General features: G+C 46.5%; 3 protein-coding genes; all 3 read left to right on the forward strand.

The window, feature by feature from the left end:
* Positions 1-400: 400 nt before the first annotated feature.
* Positions 401-2,228, forward strand: GSBLH_T00001599001 (uncharacterized protein; the record flags this gene model as incomplete). Its single annotated transcript, XM_013040027.1, has 2 exons — positions 401-848; positions 877-2,228. 2 exons carry the CDS (start codon positions 401-403, stop codon positions 2,226-2,228), a joined length of 1,800 nt encoding a protein of 599 aa, XP_012895481.1.
* A 1,422-nt stretch (positions 2,229-3,650) lies between these two features.
* GSBLH_T00001600001 (uncharacterized protein) lies at positions 3,651-4,481 on the forward strand (the record flags this gene model as incomplete). XM_013040028.1 has 4 exons in its annotated part: positions 3,651-3,822; positions 3,853-4,037; positions 4,069-4,147; positions 4,180-4,481. The coding sequence occupies exons 2-4, from the start codon at positions 3,855-3,857 to the stop codon at positions 4,479-4,481; spliced, it is 564 nt and encodes a 187-aa protein (XP_012895482.1). The 5' UTR covers positions 3,651-3,822; positions 3,853-3,854.
* A 4,021-nt stretch (positions 4,482-8,502) lies between these two features.
* On the forward strand, positions 8,503-9,341 carry GSBLH_T00001601001 (uncharacterized protein; the record flags this gene model as incomplete). XM_013040029.1 has 4 exons in its annotated part: positions 8,503-8,763; positions 8,794-8,939; positions 8,969-9,215; positions 9,245-9,341. The coding sequence occupies 4 exons, from the start codon at positions 8,503-8,505 to the stop codon at positions 9,326-9,328; spliced, it is 738 nt and encodes a 245-aa protein (XP_012895483.1). The 3' UTR covers positions 9,329-9,341.
* Between the last annotated feature and the right edge of the window lie 317 nt (positions 9,342-9,658).

A 9,658-nucleotide genomic window follows, 5' to 3' on the forward strand; every position in this document is an offset into this window, starting at 1 on the left:
GAGCGATTTCAAACATCGCATCTTTCGTCAGAGTGATGTGAAGAATAGACATACAGCAAGAAACGTGAAGTGCAGGTTTTGTGATGACTTCTTTGGATCTCGCAAAGCTGTTCATGATCACGAAGTACAAGCACATCGAGAACTCGTCAATGAAAGCGAGGAGTACGAGTTGGCGAATGAGGAGACTCGGTTGCGATTCACCAACCAGAGATACGAAATGCCAGCACCGGTCTTCGTGTACGCTGACTTCGAGTCAGCCATTGACGACAAGAACAGATACAAGCCAATCATGCTATCCTGTCTAGCCGTGTCACGCATTCCAGCCATTGATACCCAACTTCGAGTCTTTCATGTACCACACGAGAGCGAAGAAGATCTTCGTCCTTTCATGGAGTATCTCATGCAATTGCAAGAGAGTGTGAAAACGTATCTATTCGATGAATTGCCATTGGAGAGCACATCGAAGGTCGAGAGGGACTTTCGTTCAGCAACCGTGTGTCCCTTCTGCCACAAGAAATTGGAAAACGACAAGGTTAGACATCATGCACATGTGGCAGGTGAATACACCACAGGAAATGGAGAAGTACGCCACTTCGAAGCCGGACAGTACATCTGCACCTGTTGTACCAAGTGTAACCTACAACTCTCCTTCAACAAGAAGAACTATCGTCTACCAGTCTACTTCCACAATGGATCGCACTACGACTTCACATTCATCATGAAGCTCATCGCGACGATGCCTGGCGGGAATCTCGAAGTCATTCCAACCACTAAGGACAAGGAAATGCAGATCGAGTACAATGGCATTCAATTCAAGGACTCGTTGAAACTCATCAGTAGTCCACTGCGTTCCATCGTTGCACAGACACTTTGGAGGTAACTTGGACCTCTGTGTGCACACCAAAGACCAACTATGCAAGTACTGTGATTCTCAAGGTAAGCAATGGAGTGACGAATACATCGATTTGTTGACACGGAAGGAACCCATGTTTTACAGTCTCATCAAATCATACGAGACGATGAGCAATAGAGTCATTCCTTCTCGTGAGCAATGCATTGATGATATGAAGGGAGAAATGATGCCACAAGACGAATATGATCACATGGTGAAGCTGTGGAAGACCTTCGATATCAAGACATGGGGTGAATACTACGAATTATACAATGTACTCGATGTGACTCTCATGGCTGATGCATTCGAGCATTTCCGAAACACTACACTGAATGCATTCGGTGTTGATCCCATGCATTACATCACAGCACCACAAATGGCCTATTCGCTCTTCTTGAAGGTGACAATGGAGGGTAATCATAGTGAGAGTAGCCTCATGACCCTCGCAAGGAAATGGGCTCAGTACATCATGCGCATCAACGCGAATGAGGGACTTGCCGAGAAACAACTGGTGAAAGTGTTCTTGAATCGCATGGGTGAATTCTATGAGAGCAAGGGCATTCGATTGATGGAGACAAATGATATCGATGACTTCATGCGATTATTGAAGAACCTGCGAGGAGGTATCACACAGATCGTGAAACGGCATGCCAAGGTTGACATTGACAACAAGGAGCAAACAACGTCGTCCCAAGGCATCTACTACCTCGATGTGAACAACCTGTATGGAGGAGCCATGCATCGAATGATGCCTTACGAGTTGGTGGGTGTACCTGAGCGACGAGAAGTGATGGAGAAGATCAATCGTGATCCAAATGGATGGGTGCAATCATTCAAGACGTTCGGTAAGTATGGATACTTCATCGAGTGTGACATCGAGGCACCAGTGGAGCTGCACGACAAGTTCAATGATCTGCCATTCTTTCCCGTACAGAAGGCGGGCATGTACTCTGATGGAATCAAGAAGTACGCTGAGAAGAACGACATTGTGGACAAAGTGAAAGAGGTGAATACACCGAAGCTCATCTGTGATCTTGTACCTCGTCGCAAGTATCTCGTGCATTACTCTCTGTTGCAACTGGACATTCAACAGGGATATCGAGTCACACACATTCACCACATCATTCGATTCAAGCAGGCACCGTTCATCTTCGAGTACGTGAACATGCTGAGTGAGAAACGAGCTAAATCCAAGACCACTGTGGAGAAGAACCTTTACAAGCTGTTGGCAAACTCGACCTATGGCAAATTTGTGGAGATTGGATTGAAACGGATGAAAGTGAAGTTCGCTAACACATGGAATGAACGTGAGGCAATCATTCAGAAGCATGGGTAAGATGTGATTGCTGGAACTACCATGTATTCCGAGAATCTCATCGGCATTAAGTTGAATACACCGGTGCGCAAGGTGGTGAAGCCATTCTGTATCGGGTTCGCCATTCTGGACATGTCCAAGCGCATCATTTACGATTTCTACAACAATGTGCTCAAGACGACATTCGATAACGTGGAGCTGTTGGGACAGGACACGGACTCGCTCATCGTACAACTGCACGATCGCGCTAACATCGTTCACAAGATGTGTGACATGTACAAATCGTTCGACTTCTCGGAATTGGACAACACGAGCTACTTCTATGGTGAACTCGTGAAGTATTACGATCATGAAGTGGACAAGAACAAGTTCCCTTCATTGGACTCGTTCCTCAATTTCAACAAGAAGTTGCCTGGACCCATCTTCAAGGACGAACACAACGGACATCGTATCACAGAGTTCGTTGGATTGAGACCGAAGATGTACTGTTTGGTTGATGAGAAGCATGTGATACACAACGCAGCAAAGGGAATTCCTCGCAACGTGGTGATCGATGGAAAGAGAATGAGTGTAAAGAACATCGACTTGTACAAGCGTGTCCTTAAGGCAGAAAAGAAGGGAGATGCAGTGATCGAAGGTGGCTTCAAGCGAATCAACAACCAAGGATTCGATATTACCACGAAGGAGCAGACCAAGACACACATGACGTGCACGGATAACAAGCGATGGATCTTGGACGACAACGTGCATACACTTGCGTTCAGTCATTACCGATTGTCGAGAGTATAAAGGAGAAGTTAATATTCATTTTGGACAGCAGGGTGAAAAATGGCAGAAAACGTATGCCCGAATTCGGGACTACGGTCTGAAGGTGGGAATTCTCACGTTTAGGCAATGGCAGGCAATGGCAGGCAATGGACGGCAATGGCAGAAATTGTCCGAAAAGGCGGCCAGGTGGAAAAAGGCGAAAAATGGCAGCTATCGGTTTACATGCGTTTCCCGCCATGGTCTTCGAAGCAGCCAAAATAAGCTAAGGTTATTTTTCGTCCTTTACTTCTTATGAAAGCCAAAAAACCAAGTGCATTACAGTGAGCAATGGTAGATGGGGTTTGAGGGGTGATTTCGGACGACCAGCTTGTAGGTGACTGGTTTTGAAGAGCATCTTTGGACGAAAAAGGCGACCAAATGCCTCCTCGCGTTAGGAGCCATTTCTCTACTGCTCATGGAAGTCATGGTTTGCGAGGCTACTTTTAGCGGCCGGCATGTAGTTGACAGAGTTTGAAGGGCGACTTTGGCAGATAATGGCCAAAAAAGGCGGCCAATAATTATCGCGCAATACACGCCAGTATATAACTACTTACATCAACTTGAATAGGCTTCATGCTTCATAACTCATCATAAACTAGTTGGCTCCACAATTCTCACTTTTTTGTTTAGGTAAGTATGACTTTCTTTGCTTTGTTGCTGGGACGTTAATCTGCAAGTGTGAAAGTCACTTGTATGATATCTACACCAGCATAGAAGATTGCTGAACCTCAAAGCTGCCGAGAGCTTTCTCTGCGGTGGTTGTGTCAGCGGGACATTTTATATCTAACCGTACTATAGGCTTTTCTTTGTTTGTTGTAAATCTTAAGTTCAACTTTAGCCATGTCCGCCAGGCCTAAGGCACTGCTGATTACCGTGGGAACAACAGGCTTTGACAGTCTTATCAAAGTGGCATGTTCTAAAGCCTTTGTGGAGACGGTAGCCTCTCTACAGTTTTCTATAGTGTACATGCAGTATGGATCATCTGCAAAGGAATACGATGATGAGTATTATGGGAAATACAATGTTTTAACCGACTTCCGTTTTCACGTCCTAGATACGGATAGTTGCTTTTGACTACTGCGATTCTTTAGCGGGATACATAAAGAATGTGGACCTAGTGGTAGGTCATGCAGGTATAAGCTGATCTTTCTATTGTTTTGTTAAGGTGCTGGAACGATTCTCGATTCGCTACGGGCAAAGCGGAGTCTAGTCGTTGTTGTAAATGAAAGCCTGATGGGAAACCATCAACAGGAGATTGCGGCTGCCATGGCAGAGAAGAATTACTTACTCAAAGCAACTCCCGAAACGTTATGTTCCATACTGAAACAACTTCCTGAAACTGTGTTTACCCCGTATTGTGTGGAAGAAAATGCCTTATGTAGTTATCCCGATGCTCAGCCTCAGCTGTTTTCTTCCTTTTTAGACAAAGAAATGAATTTTGATTCTATTGTTTGTTTTAGAGGTTAGGAAAAATAACAGAGCGTCATTTTTCAGTTTAACTCTAACGTGAGAAGTGGCTCTGTTATTTATAAAAAGAAATACCATCGCAATAATCTGATATCGAAAAACTATATAATACAACATGACTATTAACGACATAGTCTCATTCTTAATGGTGGGTAGTATTGTTTTAAAATACCTAGTTCCTATATCCAGAAGGATGGTTGGAATAGTTATTATTCGTAAAATATAGATAAGAGGATCATCACATTATAAAAGATATCCAGCTCAAATAGGGTGTGTTCAGAGTCCGAAATGTCCAAAGCAAAATTATATTGATGATACAGCTGTCCTTACGGGAGATGTTCAATTATTAGGATGGAATTCTGTTTGGCATGGATCTACTATTCATGGTAATCTATATTTCTCTTGTGACCCTTTAGCTGCTAGATATCCGGTAAAACTCGAGCCTTATTCCCAAATTTGTAGCAATGTTACAATCCATGCTAATGGAAATCCCTCCTCACTCCCAACAGTAATTGGGAGAAGAAGTGTTATTAAGGAAGGCTGTCTCCTTGAGGACTGTGTTATCGATCCACTCTGTTATATTGGTACAGGCTCAATAATTGGCAAAGGCTGTCACATTTGCAGCGGTTCAATGATCACCCCGGGATCTATACTCTTGCCTAATGTATTGGTACCAAAGGGAGAAATATGGGGTGGTATTCCAGCATGCAAAATTAGGGATGTAACCGAAGAAGACCGCATAAGAGTAACAAGAGAATGGCGGGAGCTAGCCGAACAATCTAAATCTTTTATCAATGAGGATGAGGATCTAGACTTAACCCAAACAATAGACTCTTCAAATTCTTCAAATGTTTCAGATTCTTCTAATGCTATAGTTGCTACAGATGCTATAAGTGATTTGCAAAGTATTCTTCTGTGTTATTCTGATAAGTTGTTCGGTCGTGTACCAAGAATCAGTGCCAGTGACTATAATGTTGGTGATGACGGTGGCGGTGACTTTGGTGACTTTGGTGACTTTGGCGGTGACTGTGGCGATGACTAGGTTCAAAATGGAAGTGTATTCTATTTTTGTTTACTGTGATGTACATATTATAATCATAACAAATGTAATTGGAACCTTCTCCTGGAAAGTTATTACAAGTGTCATACATAAACAAACTTCAACTTTATGGTCTGTGCTCTGTTTTCACCACAAACACGCAAACAAAAAGTAATGATACAACTCAGACGGACAAAGAGATGCGATAGTCCACCGTTCGATAAACGAACACGCCTGCCTGCGTGTCTTTCCAACAGCTCGCATCAAGTCGCAGATCCATGCACATCGACTCCAACGCTTCGACCAGACTCTGCTTTTGGAGCAAGAGAACACTTGAAATCCTCGTTTCTGCACCGACTCGAGGATAAGAAAGATAAAGACTATGAGGAGGGATGAGGATCTAAAAAAAAGAATCTGCGGGGTTCGAACCTGCGACGTCAAGTTCACCAGAGAACGAAGCGGGTATTGAAGAACGATGCGACGTTCGATCGAATGTTCTTTCGAATTCCCCTCTCGAACATACCGAATCTCAGGAGGGATCAAGACTTCTCGCATGGGTGAAATGAAGGAACAATAACAATAATAGGAACAATCATATACAATGCCAACAACAATCAGAGAACACTAATAGGAAGACTATTAGAAACACTATTAGAAACACTATTAGAAACAATAATAAAAAGATATGGAAAATGAAACTCACAAGAACTCCAGAAATCCCGGCGATTTCTCTCTCCGCCAGCGTCCGAAACGCCTCTTTGAGATAGAAGAGGACGTACTGCACGCTGTTCCGCTGCGAGCTGATCCGATTCACGCATCCATTTCGCAGGAGCACTTCCTCTCTACCCCTCACCGCTCTCCTCCTTCCCCACTTCTCGTTCAGCCAATGAAACATCACGCACACGTTCTGGTTCTTCATCTCCGAGAACGCCAGCAGCTTCGACGCCGTCGCGTTCGCGAACGCCTCGCTCCACCGCCTCGTTCTCGCCTCCTCCGACCGCAGAATCGCCTCGAAGGCTCGCTGCAGCGCCGCGTTGGGCAGTCGGTCTACGCCTCACCGCTCCGCTCGGCCCCCACAATCGATCGGGTTGCTGTAGTGCACTCCCAGCGGCGCGCTCAGCCCCCAGTCTACGCGTCAGCGCGGCAGGCGGAGCGAACAGAACGGATAGAACGGCTGCGAGGTGAGCGAGGCGTCGAAAAACGCGGAGAACGCGAGGACGAGGCCGGGGGCGCGCCAGTTGAAGGGGAGCGCGGCCAGCTCGGAGGGCGCGCAGAACTCCAGGAAATTCCCGTGGGAGAAGGAGGGACGGAGCGGCTGGCGGTGAGAGGAGGGGAAAGGGAGAACCTTGGTGAGGAAATCGAGGGGCATCGAGGAGGAAACGAACGAGGAAACGTCGGTGAAGGAGAGGACGAAGACTAGGAGAAAGGGTGGAAACAGTGGAAACGGCGTTTGGGATAGGAGAGAAGCAGCTTGGCGAGGGAGTAGAGCGAGGCACACGAACAGTGCTCGATGGAGAGGATCAGATAGCGGAACGAAGCGTGCGCGCTGTGGAGAATGGATAAAAGCTGGAGAAGCAGCTGATCGTTCTCCTCATTTGCTCGCTTCTGGGGCGTGATCAAAGAGGAAGGACTACTTTGATGCGTAGCTTACGGATAGAGGTAAGGTACGTAATGAGGTCCTGATCGGCCAGTTGAGAGTAGAGCACATCATCGAAGATGTTGTACGACATGGTACATCCTTCGCTTTTTGCGTTGTTTGGAGATAAAGTGATTACAACCGTATCGACTTCGATACTGCTTAGCGCTTCAAAATAGGGTATAAACTATGCGTGATTCTACAATGGCTTTTGCACATATTTTCCAATATCTGGATACCAAAATAGCGAAGCTCCCATAATTGCACTGGTTTGAACACCCCTCCCATGATACACCTGCTGCTGATAAAAATAATATTCTGTTACACTATAAAGACTGCTGTTTGACTTTTGCTGCCCCTGAAACATCTCAATGGAGTTAAACGACGCATTGTCGCTCGGGACAAACTCCATTTTTCTCTCTGCACATACAAAAATGATAGCAATTAAGAAGAGTATAATAGGACTCTTCATAACTCAAAAAATGGGAAAAAGGCGATGAATGCCAATTTTTGGAATTCCAGTCTCATTCCATTTTACTCTTCCTAGATGGTATGAATACTCCGAACAAGGAAAGGAGTTTGTCTTTGCCCCAAAGACCACTGCTCCAGTCCTCAAGTAGTCGTTTGGATCGATTGGTTTATTGTGCAGTGGGTCCGCGCCGAATACAGTTGTCTGTACAGGAAACCAGTTTGCGAGACCATGGGGACAGCGCTTTCCCTCGAACGCCATTAAACAAGCAAGAGCGCTTATCTACGTCACGAAAGCGTTTCTCTCCGGTAGAAGAAAAAGAAGAAGCCAAAACCCCGGAAGGCCATGGAGCTGGAGAACGATTTCAGGAGCGGAAGTTTTCTTATTCCTCTGAGAAGCGAAGCCAAGAGAAGAAGAGAAAATCGATGTCTTCTTTTCCTGAGGATAGTCCCTCCATGGCAGTACCCAAGAATTTGCTAGATACAATCATTGTAATATGCTTAGCAGTATTTTGTAAATATAGATAAATGGGAAAAAGTACATCAAGTTGAAATTGATTGGCGAGGGAGGGAGTAGCAAGGTGTACCGTGTAATAAACGAATCAAACGACGTTTTAGCGCTAAAGTGTGTGAAGCTGAGCACCGATCCGTCCAATCAAGTCCACAACAATGATTTCCTCAACGAAGTGTCCCTTTTGAAGTCCCTTCGTGGCACTCCCGGCATCATCGAGCTGATCGACAGCGAACTCAACAAAACCGACAACATCCTCCACATCGTCCCTCTCCCTCTCTCTCCTCACTCCCAGCTCCTCGAATGCGGCGAAACCGACCTGAAATCCTACCTCGCTCGCTCCCGCGAGACCAACGAATCGCTCGACATGAACTTCATCCGCCTGGTGTGGCAGCAGATGCTCACCGCCGTGAACGCGATCCACAACAAGCACATCATCCACAGCGACCTCAAGCCCGGCAATTTCCTCTTCGTCAAGGGCCAGCTCAAGCTCATCGACTTCGGAATCGCCAAGTCCATGCCTCCCGAAGCCACCAGCGTGCTCCGCGACAGCCTCATGGGCACGCTCTCCTACATCTCTCCGGAAGTGCTCCTCGAGACGGGAAATGCCGGCGACCACGGCGTCCGCGTGGGCCTTTCCGAGCCGAATGAAGCGTAGATCCGCCGGTCTGCGGACGTCTGGTCGCTTGGCTGCATCCTCTACCAGATGGTGTACAAGCGATCGCCGTGGCACGGGCTTTCCCAGCACCAACGCCTCCTCGCGATCGTCCAGAGCTCCTTCCAGATCCCGTTCCCGTCGCTGTCGTAGGCGCTGATCGATTGCTTGACGCGAGAAATCCATGGCTGCTGGACGTCATGAAGGCCTGCTTGCAGCGCGATCCCGCGAAGCGGCCGGCGATTGAGGGCCCGAACGGGCTGCTGGAGCATCCGTTCTTGCAGCCGCAGGGGCAGCGCGCGCTGCAGCTGTACAAGCAGATGTCGATGGACAACGCGATCATGCGGGAGGTGATTCGGCAGATCCACGAAGTGGCGAGGGATCAGCGATGGGAGAAGGAAGGGATCGTGCCGTTGGTGACGAAGGTAGGGCAGTGGAGAGGGGTGAAGGGAAGGAACTCGTCATTCAGAGGGCGAGGAATCGGCCGATCGATGTGAAGGCGGCGTTGACGAATGCGGAGAGGAAGTTGGCCGTGTAGTGTGTGTACTCTATGTGTGTTTGTTGGAAAGAAAGAGAATAGAGGGTTGTGTGTTGTGTACAAATGTGTGGAGGTGGAGAGAATGGTTATTATGGTAAGGAGTGAACAAGGGGATTGAAATAGATAGATGAAAAGACAGAGGAAGGGTATGATGTGTTAATAGCAGTGAATTGGGATTGGAGCGACTGATAATAATAATAATAATAATAATAATAATAATAGTAATACAATTCATACTTTGGATCCTATTCCCAATTGGTCTTGTATATAAATGACGAGTCGCGTTTTGATATCTTACCACTCCCTTTTCTTCATTTCCGATATCTCTCT

Source organism: Blastocystis hominis (assembly GCF_000151665.1).
Source record: "Blastocystis hominis, Singapore isolate B (sub-type 7) whole genome shotgun sequence assembly, scaffold_12".
NCBI lineage: Eukaryota > Bigyra > Opalinata > Blastocystidae > Blastocystis > Blastocystis hominis.